General features: G+C 48.5%; 1 protein-coding gene across 4 annotated transcripts in view; it reads left to right on the top strand.

Moving 5' to 3' along the window:
* Window positions 1–22,500, top strand: part of LOC125953941 (atypical protein kinase C) — a 114,468-nt gene that overhangs the window by 56,430 nt on the left and 35,538 nt on the right. Inside the window, exon 1 of one of the 4 annotated variants that reach the window (XM_049683820.1) lies at window positions 18,581–18,962. The exons of the other annotated variants lie outside the window; for them this stretch is intronic. Coding sequence (XP_049539777.1) covers window positions 18,875–18,962 — 88 coding nt within the window. The 5' untranslated portion in view covers window positions 18,581–18,874. Of the gene's footprint in view, window positions 1–18,580; window positions 18,963–22,500 lie in introns of those variants that run through there. 4 annotated transcript variants of the gene reach the window in all.

Below are 22,500 nucleotides of genomic sequence, written 5' to 3'. Positions count from 1 at the left end.
CAATTCAGCGCAATCCTCCCGTCAAGGAGACGCGCGTGTGTCTGTGCATGTGTTGATTTTCCTTTACTCCTCTTGAGATGTGCACCCGGGAGAGTGAGTAGGTTCGAGTGTAATTATATTCCATTTAATTAAGTCAAGTCTAATATCGTCATGTCTCGCCCCTCGCTGGCTCAAGCATGTGCGAGTCAAGTGTGCCACGGTTGCTGCCTGAAATATCCATCACAGTAACACACACACACACACACACACACACATGGCCCCAACCAACACCTTCTCCTCGTAGCATAAGACGATGGTGGCTTGGATATCTTCTCTCCCTTCTCTCTCTACTCAAAAGGTTTCCCTTGGTTCGTTTTCGCTGGCCTGGTTGTTTATGCTCCTCTTCCTGGCCACTCCAACTGTGCTGTGGGTTACGGGAAGTTGTTGTTCGAGACTCTAAGGGGGCGCGAACCGAACGCAAAATATCCACGTCTTAAACCATCTTGACTCATCGTTAACTTTGGCTCGTGGACCGGAAGCCCCTGGGGTTCGCCAAACGCTCCAGTGGATTGCTGCTTGCTTGTCTGAAGCCACTCGAAATGTGACAACATCATTCAACTTTCATTTTCCTTTCGCCAGGAACGTGCCAGCGAAGCGCTCGAGCAAGCATCTCGAGTCGATGCAGTCCTTGTGGTCTGTGGTTTGGGCGCTAATCGAAGAGAGGCGATGTTTCTGCAATGGACAACAGACCCGGAGTGGAGGCGGATGAAAACAAAATGCGTCAACATATTTTCTTTTTTTGTTTTTTATTCGCCATTACGGTCATTGACGTAAGGTTGTTAAAGGCAGGCTTTAAAGGCAGGCTGGAATGGATGGAAGATTACAGAGTGAGCGTGGTAGGCTCAAATCGAGATGGAGTTACGGTATCGATATTGACGCCAGAATAGCAGGACTATTCTTACTTGGAAGACCTTCTGTGGCAGACCAAGACCGATTGTCGGTTGTAGCGCCTGATAAGCAAGTAAGTAAGGAAAGGATGAAAATTGAAGGTTAGTTCTTTTTAAAGCAATGGTATTTGTAGAACGGCCGCATTGCCGCCTTTAATCTGGTCAATCGATTGTAGAACTGAGTTCTCATCGAGTTCTCAACCTTCATTTCATGCTCCAGCAAGCCAACTCAGCCTCGCTATGCTCCACAACTGCCATCCTTTGGCACGGTCGGCCATCGCTTGGCGCCAATTTATGGCTCAATAACGCACACACACACACACACACACACACGCCCGCGTCCATGCATATGGCCGTATGTTTTTCCGTCCAGTATGCGCAGCCATAGCAGCGTAACGAAGCAAGTTGTTGTTTATTGCTCTGAAGAATTTTCGTTTCGCCTTTTGCGTGTACGTGTGTGAGTGAGTTTGCGCTTTCTTTAAGTCTCAAACCTGTGACCGTCTCCCTTTCTCTCTGCCCCGCCCAGACACCTTTTGCGGTGGAAAATTCATGTTGAACTCACTGGCTGGCATGTGTACACTTTCGGTTCGGATTTAATACTTTCATGGTGAAATTGCCCCGGCGATGATGGGGGTGGGAGGTGGCGGTGGCTTATCGCACGTTTGGTGCGTTCCTTTTGATTCCCTGGCCAAATCGATCCTCCAACAGTTGGTGTTTCTGTGTGGCGAGTGGATGTTGGCGGAACGAGGATTTATGCTTCTGGAGGGAAAATACACACACACACACACACACACACGTGCACAGGGGTGGCGGTGCTGGTGGTTGTAAAATCTGACAAACAGCTGTAATAATGGAGACCATTCCTCATCTAGAGGCGCACACACATACACATTCATACATACGCGGGTTAGGACCACAAATTGATCACCTCCAAGGTGCCTCTTGTGGGGTTTAGGTTTTTCGATCCTATGCGCTGTCCCAGTGTCGCTTCGAACGGGTGTTTACTTAGCCTGTTGAATCCCGTCCGTCCGTCGGGGAGGAAGGACAAACGCCTGGTTTCGGGATCTCGTGTACGGGTTTCTTAATCTCGGAGGTATGAAAAGGAGGTTTTCGATGTTTTAGTCAAGTTCCCGTGGGGAGTACATATGGCTTCCACAGATCGTTGTTTGCCCCTGGTGACGTTAATGAACAGATTGTTGTAGATTGTTTGAACGGAAAAGCAAAGTTTATAATGAAAAATCAGTTTATGGTTAGTTAAGATTTATTCAGGTTTAAAATATACATTACAAGATCAGATAATTTTTACGGAATTGTGCAAGCAATTTCTGCATTAATACTACCTTCAACCTTGACTCGATAGGCACAAAATATCAGGAATTGGTGAGGGGATTGAGAAGCCAGTCTCAGGAATTGATTGATTGATTCTTCTAGATAGTCCAGCCTCGATAAAAAGCTCGATAAATGTCTTTCGAATTGACCGGAAAGTAGTGGGTGCTACAAATGTAGATTGGACGCCTCGTAAAAGTTGAAATGTAGCCCTTAAATCTCACTTTTATCGATCATTTCAAAGCGCTCTACTCAGACATAAGAAAACACCCTATAATCGCCGTTGGTCTGTTGCGTACCGGACGATGAAAACATTTCTCCTTCCCAAGCAGCCCACATTTACCGCCCGGCTTAAAAGCACAACCGGCATTCCGGCTGCTTGGATTGGTGGGACGAATTTAATTGTCTCGGCCACTCGGCCGCGCCGGTTCATTGCCAATCCGTCGGCCCAATCGGTAGGACGCTTAAACTACTTTCAACTGTTGAAGCACCTGTCGCGCGCAATACTTAACACTCATTCAGTCGTACCGCTTGCTTACCGGTCGTATAACGTATAACGTCGATCATCATTCGCCGGGGAGAGGGGATGGAGTGGAGTGGAGCATATAGTTCCGCTCAAGAGTGGCTCTTAAAATGCCCAAATGAAAAATGCTACCGAGCAGCAGAACACCGGTGGTACGTACCAGTACGTGGCACTTAAAACCTCTGCCCCCTCGAAACAAAAAAACCTCCAAAAGAGACGAACCGATGTCCCTGCCTCCCCACGTAAATTCCGTAATGCATGTAAAACTGGGTTGTAAAAATAGCTCCTAAGAGCAACCTCCAGAGTACCGTGCATACCACCCCTGCAGCCCAGGTACGGAAAAGGACGATCGGGAAAAAGTGGTCCGAAACTTTTCCCATTAAAAAGCGTACCCCCGGCCCCCGCGCCACGCTACTTTTTCGGGGTGCGTTTTTTGGGTGTTTTTCTTTCTTCTTTTTCTTCTTTCCCCAACCACCCACTGTGGTCGACTGACCGGGCCGGTGTGGTCTCTGTCCGCTCGGGGCGGCACCAGCAGTGCGCTAATGGCCGGCAACCACGGGGACGACTCTCGCTGGGACGACCACCGATCCGGTAAGAAGTTTGGAACAAGCTTTTGAATGATTTCAACTCGAGGGGTGGTTTAGTGTGAGGGTGGTGGTACCTATTCTAGGATGCTGGTTTAGAGGCAAGCTGGAGGGTGGTTTGGTCTCATTAATGATTTTCGCATCGCTGCGTCCTGTGCTGGGGCGTCCGCACTTTCCAAGGATGCGGTCGTCGTTGCTGGTTTTTGGAGCCTGAGCATACCAAGCAGCTTTTTCGTGTAACGACGAGTTTTTGCTCTTCGGGTGCGCTGGTTGCTGGTTGGCGAGCGGTTAATGAATGAACCGTTCTTGTGTTCGTGTTAGTCCGTAGCTCCGTGCCAGAGATGCAGACAAATATTTAGCTTTCGGATTCTGCCTTTCGTCATGAATAATTGGTTAAAATATGAATGAATTAGGGAATCGATAAGGTGTGAAAGTTTGCATATCGATTGTACGAGGATGCTGTTCTGATCGAATAGATTTACGAGGAGCGAAGAAGCATGTGTTGAATTGCTTCTCGTAAAGATTAGGTTCCGATACGAAATTGATGATTCGCGTACGCTCCTTTGCTAATTGCATTTACCAAGATTACAGTAATTCTCACGAGCACTACCAATTACTACACACCGAGAGAGCTAGCTCATCGAGATCAAGCGCTGCTGCACACAAACACATCGTTAATGAAGTAATTGAGTGTCTTTCATTGTGCGCCGTCAATCTCAAGGACACGAAGCCGATACGGTGGACTGGAGTACCGGAGCGTAGGCCATACTGGCCGCCGGTCTTGTTTCGTGAACAGATCGTGACCATGCCACGCGCCGAATACCAGCATCCGAAGCAGTTGGGCGGGTAGTTACCCAGGCAATCCACTAAGATTAACAGGATCTTTCTTTTAGTCCCACTCTTGGACCGGCCCCTTGGACGCTGGAGAAAATCAGCAAAACACGAGCGTAGCAACGGATGAATCGGCCAACGGCAAGCTCGATGTGGTCTGTCTGCCTGCCGCCTCCCTCTAGTGTCTAGTGATTGATGGAGTCGAAAATCGGAAAAACAGTGGGCTCCAGCAACCAACGAGCACAACAAGCAAGCGATCCACCGCACAACAGCAACCCCGTGTGCTGCTCTGTGCCTTCATTTTCGATTTGTCTTCGTTCGGTACCCTTCTTCGCGCCCACACCCGTATGCGAATGCCGAGGTGCCGCGTCACAATCGCTTGCATTTCGTCGGTACGGCGATCGACTACTGGTGGTTCTCCTCCCCTGGCTGTGGTTGGGTAGAGCTTTGACCTTGAACTTGGCACATTGGTTTTTCCCGGCCGCGCCCGGCTTCCCTGCGACAGGATTGAAGTTTATGTGTCGGTGTTCCGAGTGTTGCTATGCGAATGGGAATTAGTTTCTCGCTTCTTAGTATTTCCAATCGGCGGAATCCATTTCGCGGCTGCCATCCCGGAGAGTGACAGCTTAATAGTACGGAGCAAAGTGTGGCTAATGGTCGTTTACTGTTTCTTTTAGACGAGCCGCGATTGGAGGAGCAACAAAAGGAAAAAAAAGATCTTTAGACGAATTGACAGCTGCTGCTTCTCCGCTGGTGGACGAAAACGGTCACTAAGAGAAGTCGAATTCTTGATATCGCTCGTAGGTTCATCTTACATTGCCGTTCGAATTTCGTTCGTTTCCGGTGATCGAACTACTGCAGAACGTGTAGGGGTGTTATACTATTTCATTTTCTCCATGAATTATCGAGACCCTTCCCACAAGGATCGTTACGAGTGCTCGGAAAATAATCGTCACACGCCACATCACCACCAAATCTGCTGCTGGAGCAGCAGATGTACAGCGACGAAAAGTGTCGATAAACGCCGATCGTCAGCTGGCTGGCGCGCTCTGATTTTGCATATTACAACAACGAGTTTTGAGCGCTCAAGCTACAGCTGCTGCCCGTTTCAATCATGCTAAGCTCCCTGCCATTACAACGGGGGGGACTAACTGGCTTTAATTAAAACATTTTCGGCCGACTTCTATGGCGTGGCCATGGTGCGTTCCCGGAAACCATGGGAAAGCTTTCCACCGAATTAATTCATTTGCATAGATCAATAGCTGTGTGCGCGCGTGTGTGTGTGTGTGTGTGTTCGATGTTGAGGTCACAACCCCCGCTGCACTCACGGCAGGGAGAGGCTGGTGGTCTCAAATCCGCGAAGTGTTGGCCGCGAAGGATCCTCATCCTGGGTGGCAGCAGCAGCAGCATGTTTGAGTGATTAGAAAATTACTGCTTTTGGCACGGCTCAGCGGCCACACATACACACCCACACAGGGTGTGGGTGCCAAACAGGTCTTTGCAACAGTAGTGGGAGGGTTGTACTACCAGGCTTCCATTAGGACCTCCCAATTGGTGGAACCGGCTGAGTACGGGAGCGCTACTAAAACTCCGAACCAGCAGCAGCATAATGGTGAAGCATATACGATGACGATGACGATGACGATGACGACGACGAGGAGTCCGTAGTAGCTATAGAAAGTGTTTAATTTACCCTGACCTGACATGAAGGCCCACAGGTTCGCCTCCCACCACGGGTTGATCCTTATCACTCCGCTTTGGAATGCACTCCCGCACATCAGCTCCAGTGTGTGTGTGTGTGTGTGCCTTTTGCGGGAAGCATGTACTCTACGCCAACGCCCGGTAGGGGTGAAGGATCGACTCCCTGTGCTACAAGCACCTTCATCAGGCGCATGTGATGTGCGTGTAAGCATATCCCAGCTGCGTTGTACTAGCGCGCGCGTTGTGTGTGTGTGTGTGTGTGCGGTAGACCGGACGACACAAAGAAGGGTGCTGGGTCGATTGACATAAGGGGTGGGAGGCGATGGTGCCGCCGCAGCCAGCCACCCCGTGATGGACGTTTACAAATTGCTACACGAAATAATTGGCCCCGAAAAAGGTGACACCGTGACAAATGTTTTCTAACTTTCCCTTCCTCTCCGGCTTCCGTCTCGTTCCCGCACTCCGACCGTACGTTTTCGTGTGTCGTGTGGACGTGAACACGTCCCTGTGTCAGGATGCTACCAACACCTGGCGGACCTCTACCGGATACTCTTCCGGAGTGTTGTAACTTGATGAGTATACACTTTTTTAGCGTGCATGTCCGTGTGTGTGTGTGCGCTAGTAGTGCTGCCTGGCCTCTGGTACGGGCTAGACTTCAGCACTTGTTCAGGATGTAATCACGACCTCACATCCGCGTACGCACACCTTATCCTCGGGAATGGTGTCGAATGTTTAGGACATTTTTCAGTGCAATATGCTTTTGTCGATTGCGCACCGAGACCGGTCGCGTGCGTTTCTGGTTGCCAAGAAATTGGAGAACCCAACATGTTGTCGCACGTTGCTTGCCGTGACACTTGGAGTGATGGTCGACATTAGATATTTTTGGTTTTTGGGCATTACAAAGTTTTCTCTCCATATTCATTTCAAAGTTTATCCAAACCGAATGGTCAGGCCTTTCGTGCATTCGGACGAGCAACCGTAAGTGCTTCCTCGAACGAATTGCCAATTAATTTGTGGTCACCCGGACCCCCTGGTTCCTAAATTACACGTCGAATTGAGTGAGCAAGTGGCGATGATCGATCGTTAGGAAATCTAATTTAAATTCTTAATTACGCCTCCCTCGAGGCAGGTCACCCGATCGGTGGTGTCCTTTAATAAACAGCTGGAAGAGAGAACGCACTCTATCAACAGGACATTTGGGACCTCTGGGTAATGTGTTTCATTTTACGAGCGAATGTCGTGCTTTCAGCGCAACGCGGTCATTCGCAATTCGATTGATGCGGCGGTCCCTCCTGCTGCCTGGTGATGAGGTGTCCCGACTTCATTCAAATGGAGGCAATTCACGCTTTTCGCGGCATTGCTTGTAAAATACATTAAATTGAATGTACCCTTTGGCCTCTCGCTATGCGCTCGGTTCGAACTATGAGTGTGGTGTAGTGCCGATGCCCAATTATCGATGCGCGTCCCAATTTGGTTTGGTTTCAGTTTGATGCACACCAAGGTACTTTAAAAAGACAGGTAGCTTTATCCAGAACAAATCCCCGATTTTTTTTTAGAAAAAACTTCAGAGTTTGACATTCACGGGATGGTGGGATGTTTACTTCGGGAACGCTCTTTTCGGAGCTGTTTTCGCTTTTCCGTGGTATTACGACAGTTAAAATACACGAAAAGTGGCACGAAAGTTGAAGTTTATGCAAATATTCCCAAAATTCTTTCAATAGTTTCAATATGCTATCGGTCCGTAGGTCTTGCCACCCGGCCTAGAACAAGAGCTAGCTAGCGTTCCTGGACCGTGCTCACTCGCTGTAAAACACAACTCGGTCGCTCGATTGATCTTATATAGAGAGATGAATCATTTAAACATTCGAAAAAGAGTGAAATCAAGTACTTTCCCTGATAAAACCACCAAACTTGCCCACATCTTCTTCTTCTTCTTCTTGAAACTCACGTGGTTTTGTTGATAAAAAGCGCCCTGCTATGAATGTCAAACAAATTGAAAATGGTGACCTGTCAAAGCGGTTAAGAAGCTACCTGTCTTTTTAAAGTACCTTGATGCACACCACATCAACACGCTCCACTGCAACGAATCGTGGCGCCAATCATGGCGTAAACCTCCCTCAACTAATGAATTCAATTTCATTTTGGCGCAAAAGCAGCGTCGCGTTTGATGGGTTTTGCCCCGTTTCATCTCCGGTAAGCCAATCATTAGCCGTAAAAAAAAATGCAATTTTCATTTGATGCCATCAACCTGGTTACTACAAAACCGAATGGGAATGGAACCCCCCCCCCCCCCCCCCCCAAAAAAGGAGAAGTTGTCACTGTCTAAAGGTTGACGAAACGTGCGATTGTTAGGCTGCGATATGCGTCCCTTGTTGCTCACAGCTCAAAGGACATTCTGAGCCTGCCTTCTGCTGGTGGGAAAAAGTGGCCGAATGGAATGCATCGCGTTTTGGGTGTGCTATTTTCTCATGGGCCAATCTTTATCGGCAGCGCCTGCCTAACCGCCTTTGGTGATACCTGGTGGTGGACAGTAAAATCCACCGTGTCCTGAAATCCGTGCCATGCTCTTGCGTGCGATGCAACCGATGGTTCCACTTTCGCACAGCCAATCAAATCACCCTCAGGGATGAGTGAGAGACGCAGGACAGGAATGGGCTGCCATTTTCACGCTTCATTTTCCCCGAAATGGGCTCGATGCGTCCTATCGATTCGGCCGATGATATTGGTGTCCCTCTCTCTCTCTGGCTCTGTACTCCGTCGGTGAGAAGCCGCTGCCGGAAATTGCATCAAGCCGCGCCACTAGCCCGGTCTCCACGCGCTCCACAGGGACATTGTCCCCTGTCAGGACAGACAGCTCGAGGTGTAAAGTGGTGAACCGTCGGTCGGATTTGGTGGTGGCCTGCGTACCAAGGCAATACCATTCACCGACTGCCGATGCCACGATGGCGAGCGAAGATACGACGCGCGTGGAGTTGCAAAAGGCTGACGGAGTTTTTCGCCCAACTTCCTGGATCGGGCACGCAGAGCAACAGCAGATAGCCAGGGGGCTCAGTGTGCTGGTGATGATGATGATGATGATGATGAAGACAATCTGCTCTGTTTCAGGGTGCGTTGTGGTTCGCTGAATCCTTTGGACTTGACCGAAGGGCGGAGACCGAATGAGAACTGCCCGAAGGATTTTGGGACGGTGACCATACCGGGTCCAGGATCTGGGGTTTGTACGCTCGTAAACGTTAACGAGCTTGTCAGCTGTGTGTGTGGGTGTTTTGTGGGATATGGTGTGCGTAGAGCCCGGCCAAGGCAGAGTTTATTCCAAGCGTGAGAGAAAGCCGATAAAATGTCGATCACGCACTGATTGGGAAATTAGTTTTTCCATAAAAATGTTGTCAAAACTAGAGAAGCCGGTGTGTATGTGTGTGTGTGTGTTCTCCATCATTCCAGCAGGGAGGAACGATCATAATAATAGTTGAGAATGTTGATAACAGAGTTTAACAAACTCTCTAAAGTGCATGTTCTGCAATATAGATGATGTGCAAAAATGTTGTTAAAACAAACTGGAACTCGTGTTTTTTGGCTAATGTTAAAGGTTTTTGGACCAAATTGGCTATTCAAACAGGGACACCATATCGTAGGCTGAATGTAAAAAACGGGTGTTTCTTGGAATTGGAACCTCACACATATTCCTTCGTACAATATCACTTTGTTGAAGGAAGGAAAAACGGTACAAATTCATCCATCTGCTCTCATCTTTTATTATGACTGCGCCTGACAGTTGACATGCACGATAAAACCCTGGCGTGGGCTTCGCTTCGTTAAGGAAAACATCGATAAAACATTAATAAGGGACTGCTTCTTACCATTTCATAATGTATGCTTCCGAGAAGTCACAGTTTATGTTTTGCTCAGGATGGTCGTAGCACGTGCCAGCATATTCTCTTTTGTAAAATCTGTTTTATGTTTGAGATGTTTTCGGTTTTGTCGGGACATGCTAAACTGGGCTAACGAATAAACCGTGCACGTGTGCGTGTATGTTGGGGACAATATTGTGTGACATCAAACACTTCTCCGAGCTGTGATTGAACGGTTGCCCCCGGAAGGTTCCCCGAACTCAACTGGCACTCAAATTTGGGATTATTTTAAGGATGGTTCCAGAAAACGCCAGCATATATGAGACGCAGGCATTGGGTTGTTTGTTGTCTTTGGTTACGATTACATACTTTCATCTGCGATGGTTTCCTGCAACTATTTTGTCTTAAAACGCGTCCTGATATCTTTTCGGTAATGTTTTCGAGTAGATCGGCCCTGTTTTCTTGATTCAATTCAAGGTTACTTGCCAGGCAATAATGTTTAGAAGAGGCGGTACATCGTTGGGTGGATACTAAACATTTCGGACAAGATGATGCTTTATGATTAATTGCCTGTTTTTAGTACATCCATTTCTATGCTTTTTGAATTCATGAAAACGCCCGAAAGGGCGAAAGTTTTTCTTTGGAATTTCATTACGGAGAGTGAGAGGGCGCCGTGAAACTTTTGGTGCTAATTCACGCACGAAGTTTTTCATAATTAAATACTGTTAAATTCATCAGCTGACTCTTTGAGAGAGCTAAAGGGAGAGAGGAGGGAGAGGGAGAGAAACGAACCGGGATTTAAAATCTGTTTCTGGGACATACCCGGCACAGATGACTAAGTCAGCTACACGGACTTCATGACACCCCAAACCACGTGGCTGGGCGAAAGTTGTTTAAAGGCAGCGAATGGGGAGATGCTGCCCTTTTTAGCGGCGTGTTGTAGGGTGAGCCGGCAGGAGTCTATTCAAAATTTCGCTTTTATTTCCCGCTTTTTTTCTTCTTCTTTTTATTTCACTGCTTCCTTTTCTGGAAACTTAGCCCCAGGCACGGCGGTCACGGGCACGTGGCTGTGGCGTTCACCCCCGGTGGGAGTTAGCGGCCTACGGCTACCACGGCTGTCGGGGTGTGGCGTAAAGTTGATTTTTGATATTAATTTCTGCAAGAAAGTTTCCTCTTAGGAGTGAGGACGCCAGCGAGAAGTCGGCTTCTTGGACGATCCGCTTTTGGAGGAAAATCCAAAACCGAAAAGTAAGACCCAAACTCGGTGACTAAAGTAGCTTTTGACTGGAAATGCGTTCCTTGAAAACGAGATAAATGCTTTTAGTTAGGGCTTCAGGGCGTTACTGCTTGTGGTGGGGGGGAGGGGGGGTGGTGCTTCTTTGTCCATTCACTTTGGCTTTTGCGAGTAGCTGTCACGTGTTGTCCATTGCGTCAAATAATACACACTGGACCTGTTTTTTTTTTTTTGGAGTAGGGGACATGTTTTGCATTTTCATGGACTTGCTGCTGAAGTTACGGATCAGACGTGAAGAGCGTTGAGGAGCTGAGGGCTTCCGCTGTTACTAAACCAACCGAGCGAACCTTGAGCTTTTTAGATTTTTAATATCATCACCGGATACCCTGCCGGGCACAGTAGTTAATATTCTGCGTCTAATCCCGTGCCGTTGCGACAGATCCGATGATATCGTACACACTCCGGAGGGTTCTTATGCTGTTTGCTTTCATAAGACGTTAATCTGGTGCTGCACAGCAACGGTCCTCGATGGTGTGGGATAAGATTAGTCTGCCATGATGCCATTACCTTGGCAGGAAGCTAAGCATCAGAACTTCAGAACACCGAAAGAAAAAGGTCCAAATCTCGAATGTAACACGGAGACCTTGCTTGTAGTAGGGTCTCATGGGCCTTACAAAGCCGATCAACGACTGACTTGCTGGACCATTTTGGCCTCATCTCAATCCCATCACACACTTGACGTTGACCACGAACTGAAGACCCTGGCCCTCCTCAAATTATTTGCACAAACAACTTACCCTGGCCTTCGCATGAAGACACACTGACCGACAGGCCGGCCGGTGCAACGCCAGCTGGCTGCGGTGCCGCGATTACTTTCGGACAATTATTATTTTTTTGCCATAACCTCAAACTGCTGCTGCACCAATGCGGCGTGAGTGATGATGCTGCTTCCTATGACTGCTGCATGGCACACCTGAGACGCGATGCCGATGACGACTGTTGGCTTGTTACTGCTGCCGACCTTGAAACACTGGACTGCGTCGAGCTGAAACTCGAGTTGATACTTGATCCATCCCCCTCGCCCCCAGAAGCCTATACTGCAGATGAAGTGCACATACCTTGCGTGCGCACGCGCGCTTGACCTACCAAAAAGTGCTGGTGAATTGTATGAATCATTCGGATGCCTTCTCCTAACATACTCACTTGCGCACGATCAATGGTTTCCTAGGTGCCACCATAGGCGCCGGTGAAGCCCCGCTCTTTGACGCGGTCGTTGGGCTCGTTTTCTTTCGCGCGAGCCCGCGCCTCATCGTGTTAGCGGTGAGCGACCATAACCTTGAAAATGAAGGTGTATCTCGAAGAGAGGGGTGTGTGTGAGTGTTATGCGATCGCACGCTCTCGATCCGCTACATTTTGGGCAGGTCGTTGCTTCTTTTACTTCTTCTTTTTTTTTTGGAGCAGACCACACCACCATACCCGTATGGCAGAAGCGGTACGCGGAACTCAGCAAACTTAGGCGTGCTGAACGGTATTAATAGGTTGATTAACATTTCCTCATGTCAGCGGGCAAAAGCTCGCAGCGTCGCAAACCTGTTTGCGAGGCTGCCGGTTATCGCAGATGCGCAGAATACGCCACGCCACGCCACGTTCGAATGCGTAACAGATTTGATCAATTCCGTGTCCACTAACGGGCATTCCCGTTGCTGGAAGCGCCTAAATTATAACGATAATAGGGGCTTCGGGGTTTTTTTTCGGAGCACTTTATTGACCACCAGCCGCGTGACGTTTGATTGACTTCACTATGTTGGCGTAGACGGTGCTGTGTGTTTTGGGGTTTTGATAGAAATCACGATGCGTAAAGCCCGGGTAGAGCGTCTTCCGTAGTTCCTTCACCTTCGGTAGCTTCCGGGCCAGCTGCTCGACACCACGCCAGTCGACCGTTTGGTCGCGGTTGCCGTAGTGTAGCGCCACCGGTGCCGTCACATCCCAGAGGCAATAGTCTGGTGGTGGATTCCGACGATACCGCTCCAGATTTCCCTTGTAGCCATAATCGAACTGCTGAAACCGACCGGAAGCGATGATCTGCCGGTAGTGCTCCAGTTGTTTGAGCGAAACATTTTCCAGATCCAAGCAGTTGGACGCCGATTGGCTGACCATGCGGCCAAACAGCTGACAGCATTCGGCGCGGAACAGCGAACAGATCTGCGACGGAAGTGCATCCCGGGCGTAGTATACGTTCCATGGGAACAACGCCCTCAGCGGTTGTATCATGCGCGCTATCCAGCTATACTGTCCGTACTGCATGAAGGCGGGTGGTGCGAGCAGTTCCACACTAGCCAGCTTAGCGTTATACGCCGGCAGCTCCGACAGCATGACCAGTACTGCTGATCCTGCCTCCGAGTAGCCGACAAAATGAAGCTGCTGCCGGTCGGTTTCGGTGAGGATGTGGTCAATGATTGCCGTCAGATCGTGCGTGCCGACCTCGTGGAAGCTAAAGTCCCAGTACAGATCACTGTCACGGTCAAGCTCCTCGTGTCCGTCCGATTCCTGTGAAGCTCGCGAATTGCTCATCCACACGTCGTACCCGGCCTCGTACAGCTGGTAAGCCAGTGAACCCTTTGGCCCTAGGTGCATCCACATATCGCTCGACTGACGGATACCGTGGTGCAGCAGTACGGCACCGGCGCGTGCCTTCTTCGGTTGCATACGGTACACCGTCAACCGGTAGCCATCCTTCGTTCGCACCGTCACGCGGATCGGCTCGTAACCATCGCGCTGCAGCAGAATAGCCTAATCCAACAATCCCAGACGACTCATTAGTTCCGATACACATCACCGCGAAGATCGGGCACAGAACCGACATTAAGGGTAGCCACGCGCGTCACATTACTTACCGTTCTGTTTCTGCTTTCAACGCTACTCGAGCGGATCCAATTGAATGTGATCTCCTTGCGCCCACTCTTGACACCTGCCGTTGCATCCTGCACACTGAGGAGTGCGACTGATGCAAGGCTTAGTAGTGCTACACCTAATTTCATCGTCTTTCGATCGGTAAATGGCACAGCGAGGATCACAGTGAGAGAAAGAGAGAGAGCAAGAGCGATACGACGGCCAGTTGTACGTACCGCGTCCGTGCGTCCGTACCGGATCGTCGTTCTTGAGCAACTGGATGGTCGGCAGGATGCGATTCGATGGTTGACCGACCGATCGGCTTTGTGCGCGGTGATCGTGGCGGACTCGATGTTGTTTGGACGCCACTTCAGAACACGGCATTCACCACAACTAGACCATAGGGAGCGAGCGAGAGCAGCGTCTAGCAACACGCATGCTGTTTGTAGACAAGACAATCTCGCGAGCGTCGTCTGCTTTTGCATAATGATATACAACAGTGGGGTGGTTATTCCGAGTGCAAATGGTGGCAACAGTGGTGAGTGGTTTTGGAGGGACGAATTTAAATGCTAGAGTTATCTGAGACTCTTTTGTTTTAAATTTTATCTCTGTATTTTCGCAACTGTTGTTGGTGATAATGTTTTCGATTGCGATTGGTTTGTGCTTCAAACCTGCTCTTCACCTTCACAATGGTGGCTTCAACTTCAATGTTTAATTATTCCACCGTTTTATTATCTTTGGTTTCTCAGCATTATTTGGATTCGGTTATCGAAGTGTTCGAATGATATGCTTATCGAAAAAATGTTAAAATAATCATTTGAAGGACAGAATGTAAAGGTTGAACGACGGACGAAAACGTGGAACGCAAAACGGGATACAACCCTAGAAACCGTTATAAAATTGTAGAAAAATGTGTATTGTACGTTCCCAATTAGAGCAAACAAAGAAGGTAGAAGCGTTTTGGTTTGCTACTCCAAAGTTCTATTTTTAACCAGAAAAACTCAATCCGTTTGTCTCGGAATAGAATTGATCCGGTCACACACCTGGTACGATTGGCTGGGAATACCATAACCACGCTGGATCCCAAAACAGGTTCTTTGCTACGATGATGTTGCGCTGGTTGAACGAATCGAATGCGTCTTCGTGTTTCGCGGACAAATTTATACCGCCGGAACGATCCCGCGTGTACTCTTTCGCGTGTGGATGGAGAATCGATCGCTCACCGATTAAAGCCCAATAGCGGCGAGTCATCTGTGCGCGAGACGATGACATACCGAGCCAAGGTCACAACGATAATGTAGAGCGTCTACCGGCACGATCATCTTGGTGGCCGCACGTCGATCATGAAAGAAGCCACGCGTCCATCTGCAACGGGCGACGACAAAGTGTGAATGAAGCTCGAAAAGCACATTACTCATGTGCTGGCGAGTACTCGTATCGCATCTTACTCTGGATCGAATCCCTCTTTCGCTCGAATACCGACCTTTCTGTACTATGACGCCAATGGCGCAAATTTACGTCATTACCGGGGGCCGGTTTCGCGTTTCGTTCGATCGGATTGTTTCGTCTTCGTTTGTCGCTTGCTTCGTGGTAGCGAATTGCGGAAGCATCAATCTTCTCTATCTTCTGTAATAATTCTTCGTGTTTTCGTTTCCCTTTCCTGGTGTCGCTTGGCTCGTGAATCCTGTTTGCTTTTGATTTGTTCGATCAGCGGGTGTCGCTCTGGTAATTCCAACCAATATGTTGTTGCTTGTTTTGGGAGTAACGTCATACCAAGTTAAGTTGTGTATTGGCAATGAATCGAATGTAAAATTCATTGTTTCTTCTGTATTGCTGCCCCGTTTGTTAGTTGCGTTCGCTGGGTTTTAGTCATTTTTTTATATTTCCAACCATTTAAAAACGATTTGTCCAATTTCAAGGACTGTTGCATAGCTAAACACACCACTATTATTAATGCTCGCGCATCGCAGGCGCTTATTGAACAAAGGGAAAACATCGTCAAAGTAGTTTTTCCATGTTGCACTGTTTCCTCTCTCTATTTCTCTTTCTCTCTCTCTCTCTCTCTCTCTCTCTCTCTCTCTCTCTCCTTCTCTCTCTCTCTCTGTTCGCGGTATCTCGCTACTCAATCATAACGCCTGATTGCAAAGAAAGAAAACCATATGCACACGGCAACGTAAAGGCAGCGCCCGATAGAGCCCGACCGACAAGCTGCTCATTCCAGGCGAATGTGCACCGCATTGAAGCGTATCATTGATTGAGCAAAGTTTTCCTCCGAGCGGTTCGCCTCGCGTGCGGAAGAATCCTGACAAACCGACATTCGTATCGGACGGCGCACTCCAAATCATCCATCTATGGTTTCCACTTTCCATCATCATCATCGTCATGTCTGCCGGTTGAATTGAACACCCACTCGTCGGTTTCATGTTCTCCATACGAGAGAGAGATCTCGTTTCTGAATTTGTGTTTTTCTTCCCTGTCTTTCCCATGAATTTCTCCCCTTATCTTACCTCAACACTCAAGGATCTTCCAACTAACGCTCCGCCAAACGTAAGGTAGGGCGGGGTGGGATGGTACACGAGGTTTTTGCAACGCTTTTCCGGTGAATTGAGCTTTAATCGAGTGTTGTCAATTCCTCAACTTCTCATCGATGCGCGATGCTTCCGCTTGTCATGGCCCTTCTTTATGCTTCCCATAGCCTTATGACATGTTGAGCGTAGATGACGGCATGATCCAGGAGATTCGTTTGGTTTAGTTTTATTTTTTTCTGGATGGTTGGTTTGGCTTTCTGAGGAATAGAGAACATGTATCATCAGCAATGTATGTATATGTCATTTCATCGCTAATCACTCGCAACGATAGGAGTATTGGTTTTTTTTTTCTCCATTTCCCTCGCTTCTCCACGAAGCTCCTGCTCGTGTTCCGCTTACAATCTAATTATTTTACAATATTTCCACTGCTGTAGATATTCCGCTACATGATGGCTGTTCGCAGAAGGAAAAGTATTGATTGCAATTCGCTCTCCCCGCCTTCAAGTACTTCCCCAGCAGGCGGACCTGACCCGACGAAGCCTGATGTCAAATGCGTTCCCTTGTCTGACGATCGCCATCCGCCCGGCGTGCACAAAGTGTTATCGATAAGGTGGATTGAGATGCCGTCATTTTTCTTAATAAATCTTTCGCCGCTAGTCCTTTCACTTCCGAGGCACCGTGGCATAACTCTTCCGTTTGCCAGACCTTTTAGCTAATCATCGTTAAGATACCACCAGTAGCTGCAGTAACACCACTCGCACCCCTGGAATATTGAGCGTGTTTTGCTGGGTTCAATCCTTCAAGGGTGCGAGAGGAGAGGGCGGATAACGATCGTAAAATGGCGACGAAATGATGATTTATTGTTTCGCCAGAGGATATCCTTTCCGAAGCCAGCCAGACTCGGTCAACCATTTTGGCTGCAAGTGAGGGATGTAAAACGGATACTAGGAAATGGCTTATCATAAATCTCCGTTTTAAGCACGAAGATCAATCGTCCCGTTGAGTGTGGACGTGAATGTGTGTGTGTGTATAGCGAGGCACGTGAAGGGAGTAAATGGGATGGATGATGCTTTTGCTTCTTTACGATCATGAGCAGCTTAGAATGTATGTAGAGTGTCAGCCGCTGTAGAGAACCTATCTCTATATTTGAACCAACCGTGCTAGCGCAATATTGACGATGGGTTAGGGGCCGCGTATAGAGCGACCTAGTTGGAGGACCACTCCATTTCGCAAGATAGGCGCGTCAAGTGCATGTTATGACATACCGTCGCTACGATAAGCGGGATTGTTTGGAAACAAAGTGAGATAACAGATATTATCCATTTCGCCCTACGGTTAATCGGAATTTTCTTGAAACTTCTGCTGCGCTACGTAGAACAGTATGTCAATACCAGACGATAACCTCAATCCTATAATATTTCTTCTGAATCTGAAGTTGAGCTACAAAATGGTACTGGTCGAGCGGGGGTGTTAGTGAAGGGGTAAACCACCACCCTGTCAGATTAAGTGCTGATCGATAAGGTTGCCACTTGCAGCGAGAGAGACCGCACACAAACATTCAACCCGTTTCGAACCCTGCCATTATTTGACACCTACCCTCCGTAGTGCCTCACTTTTCACGCCTGAACGTCGCCGGAATCGCGTAGGGTACATTGGCAAGATAAAGCTTTATCACTGGGTGCGCGGGGGACCACCACCAATCATTGAACACTGTCGCTCAAACCAACACATTTGCGGACCGTACCGTCTCTGTGTCATCAGCCATGAGCAACTGAATTATTATCTCATCGCTCAGGCGCATACGGCCAGCGGATGTGGTGACCATTGGATGGTTTTTGATTGTATGTGGGAAGGCTGAACCCCCCCCCCCCCCCTACGTGTGATAACAGACCAGTGAGCTGGCATCACATGTGTATACTCTGCATTGGGATGGTGGGCTGTAAAGGGTTGCATTTTTCTTTTCCGTGAATTCGTGAGTGACTTCGTGCTACGATTGCGGTCTTTGTAGTACGCAAACGCACAAGGGCCAGCCACCGCCTCACTGAAGGTTTCGCCAATGCTAGACGCGTAGTTGGACGCCTTCCAGTGTACGGATGGCATCAGGGAATTCGTAGGGACTTTCGAATGAGACATTAAAATTAGGTCACCATTAGGGCGCGTCGCGTATTGTACTTGCGGATCAACTCCATATTGATCTCACTCAATTGTAACTTCCCACCAAAAAAAGCAGAACGGAAACTGTGCGCTGTGCTTTGGTGGGAATAAGTTTTGAATATAGCAAGTGTTCCGCCCAAAACATGTTATAACGACGCGATTGGCAAACATGTAAACGTCGAGTAGTGTGTGCAGTGTATGGTCGAACAAATCAAGCAATTGGGCGTGTTGCGTGTTTTGTGTCGTCGATAAGTTGCATAGTAGTTTGTGATTTGTTGTGATCTTCTGTGACAACCCAGTGTTACACGGTTTGCGTGTCTTGGCGTCACCATGTGGAACCTGATGGATGCCGGTTATTATGGTTCGTCATACTTCGTGGCGGCCGTCGCACCATCGCAGGTCGCCTCGGCTGGAGAATGTTAGTATATCCACTTGTAATAGAATGCAACAGCTCAAGGTGTTTCGGCACAATGTTTATTTCCTCAAATGTGACAATGTGTTGTGAACCACGGTCACTATCGGGTACGACGACGAGGCCATCGGCAGATGGCATCAATCACGCGTTTTGTGTCGGTAGTTCATTTAATGCAACCAACTGGAACCAAGCAACGATAGAAACTATGCTCAATGACAGTGCCCTTCGTGACTGACGGTCGGGTGCAATAAGGTCCTAATTAATTACTTTCCTAAGTGCACTTTACGCCACGGCAGGGCACTGCCAGATCGTAGATGATTGAGTTAATCAATCGAACCGGCGCCCGGAACGGATTGATCAGCGACGTGCAGTGAAGCGCGCTGGTGTTGTCACTGACACTGCCAGTGTGGTGTATCGTCTAAATCGGATGAGGGTGTTCTAGGTGCCGAAATTAACATCTAATCGTGTTCATGGTGTTTGCTGATATTGCCATTATGGATCGCTCCGTCACATACACACACACACACACACACACACACACACACGAGCAAGGGAAACGGGAACGCTAGAAAATCAAATTTGCCAGCGAACCAGCGATTAGAAGAAGATTCAATTAAAGATCGCGGTTCCAATTCGGCGCGTTACCTATGTTGCCGTGTAGCTGCATACCACACCGACGCTCTCGTGCCAAATTTTCGGGCTCCGTGCTCTCGGGGTGTTGTAATTATCCCACAAGCTGGTACGGCTGGCTACTTGTCGCTCCATTGATCGCTGAAATTGATGGTAATCAATCATCGTGTGCGCCGGGCTTTTGGAAACGCTGTACATCGTTCGACGACTACCTCTACTGCGCTTAGGAGTCGATGGTGCGAATAGAAATGGATGGCAATACCGGGAGGTGGCGAGGTGTTTACCAAGCAAATTCGTTTCGGCATCCGACGGCATCTCTGCCGACTGCCGGGTGGCGAATAAGAAATAGCAGAAAGAAACAGATTAATATGTTTTGTGAACACCTGACAGCAGAAGAGGGTGTTTGCGGAAGTGCTAACCGAAGCAGCTAGTTTCGCGCGATGATGATTGATGTTGTTGATGCGTTGAGATCACGATCATTGGAGCATTAGCACGGTCTAATTGCAGGTGTTTTTTTTTAAGTAAGAATAAAAGAAGTTGTTCGCTTTATAGTGCTGATGATGGATGGGCGCATAGTTGTTGATCGTCACTCTACTTAGCGAACTGTAGCAATAATGTCAGCAGCGAGTAGCTCTTTTGCATGAGCTGCGCAAACCGCTCCATCGAAATACCGCCCAGACCTCCGAACGAACACTGGAATCCCTTCTGTGAGCGACCGATGACGAGCAGCATCGAATGCCGGATGGCCTGGTACTGTCGCCGGAAGGTTGCGTCGTACCGTAACAGCATCGGCCAGTGGAATCCGCTGTACAGCGCTTGACCGATTGCTGCGTTCTGCGCGCGAAGGTGTATTAGTAAAGAGACGATACCGGGGGCGTTCGACCCACCCTTGCGAGAAGCGCAAATTGAACTTACCAAATCGTTTATCTGCTCGATCCCGTGACAGATGAGAAAAGATTCAAACACGAGCCCGATCGCGAACAGCATGTAGATCACACCGTTCGTCGACAGGCCCTCGATGGCGAGAATGAAGCCACAGCCGGCGATCAGCGCGAACGTACCATAGTACTGGACGAACGAGAATGGTCCGATGATGGAGCTCAGTTCACGGAGATGGCTGTTTAATAATGTGTTTTTTTACATACATTAACTCGTTGTTGGTTTCACATTTTAGGGCTGGTGGCACAGGCACACATATACACTCACTCTAGCAGTTCAATATGGCGTACAATATGACGGTTTAGCTCCCGCTGGAGCGTGGTCCAGAAGCGACGCTCGGTTGCGTTCGAAGTCTCACCAAACGGTGGCATGATGTCCAGGGGACGATGCGACTGCTTGGCTATTGTCACCTCAAGCTGACTCATTCCGTCGAGCAACAGTGCCATCTCGAGCCGAAAGATGTTCATCGTGATGTAGAATACAGCGAACGACAGCACGTAGATCATGGCCCAAACGTTCGACAGCAAACCGTACACGATCTGCACGGGTACACTCGACACCACCTGGCCATTGATCTGCAGCATGAAGGCCTCGTGGGCGAACAGCTGCGTTATCAAGAACCAAAGCGCCTGAACGCCCACCGTACCGACGAGTGCAAGCAGGATACGGTTGTTTTTGCTAAACAGTTTGGCACGCCGATGCTCGACTTCCTCCATCCGGTACTTGCGATCGTTCAGGAAGGACATTATGCGCTGGAGAACTCCGTAGCGTGTTTCGATGATGATGATACGCAGGGTACCGGAGGTGAAACCCCAGACCGATGCGACAACGGCCGCGGTTGCCGTATTATCCTGCGGGTAGAAGGCCAAACGATAGGTTTTGTAATAGTACGACACGTTCACCAGGAGCGGTAGGATGCGATAGACGTTCCAGAGGAATCGGGCCATTCGGTGGTTTGTATCGTAATGGATGGCGAACACAGCTGCCAACAGTTTGTACAGCCCGAAGGAGTTCGAATCGGGCGAGTAAATGGTGTAGCTGCGGACGCGGTCTAGAACCGCGTTCCGGAAGATTCGTTGCCACATGTTGCACTACCGTTGTTACAAGCCTGATGCAGATGGTTCCATTTGTTGCAGTTCCGTTTTATACCCAAACTGGACCGACATCGTCCGTCGCACGGATTTGCCTTTATGCTTTTGCACGACGATGACGATAGAGTAATTACATCTTCAAAAGAATTGTTTATGTTTCTCTACCTGCCGTACAGACACACAGACCTTGCAGGGAAGGTGTTGACAGTAATTACAGCGCGAGATGATTGACCGTCATTTTCAATTCACCGCTACATATCAAACGTAGATTGTTCCTCTTTTGTTGACACAACAAGTAGCATCTATATCGGTTTCGTTGCCAGCGCTGCGTTGCCCACTTTCTGTGGGATGCCACTATTTTATTTAATTGTTTTCCACAGATGGATGTGCCCTGTCAAGTTTCTTTTCCTGGGAAAATGTAACGCTTCTCTCTACTGCCGTTGCACGTTCCGGTGTGAAGCAAACAAATTAAACTTCAGCTGACACATTCATCGTTTGCCGAGAAGGAGAAAGGAGGCAGTAAGTGACAGGATTGTCACTTTAAGTGGATGTGAGAAAGAAAAACCCAGGGCCGGGGTATGCTAGGTTTGTTTGACAAGGGTTTTTTTTGTTGTTTTTGCAATTGCTGACACGTACTTTGCGAGCATGAGATGCCTTCGAAGAACAATTTACAAATGCCGTTCTCGAAGGATTCACCATGTGTTATGGTTAAATTGCTTTGCCTTGAGTTTGAGTTCGCTTGATTTGCTCGATTGTTTAGCAAATTGATGTTAGCTGAGCAAATGAAAATATTTGACGCCTAACAACAAATGGAGCCCGGGTATTAATCTACGGATTTCCTGTAAATTAGCTTCAGCCTTAACCATTAATACCATTTTTCA

This window comes from Anopheles darlingi, chromosome 3, assembly GCF_943734745.1.
Source record: "Anopheles darlingi chromosome 3, idAnoDarlMG_H_01, whole genome shotgun sequence".
Lineage (NCBI taxonomy): Eukaryota > Metazoa > Arthropoda > Insecta > Diptera > Culicidae > Anopheles > Anopheles darlingi.
This window is presented reverse-complemented; position numbering and strand designations above follow the sequence as displayed.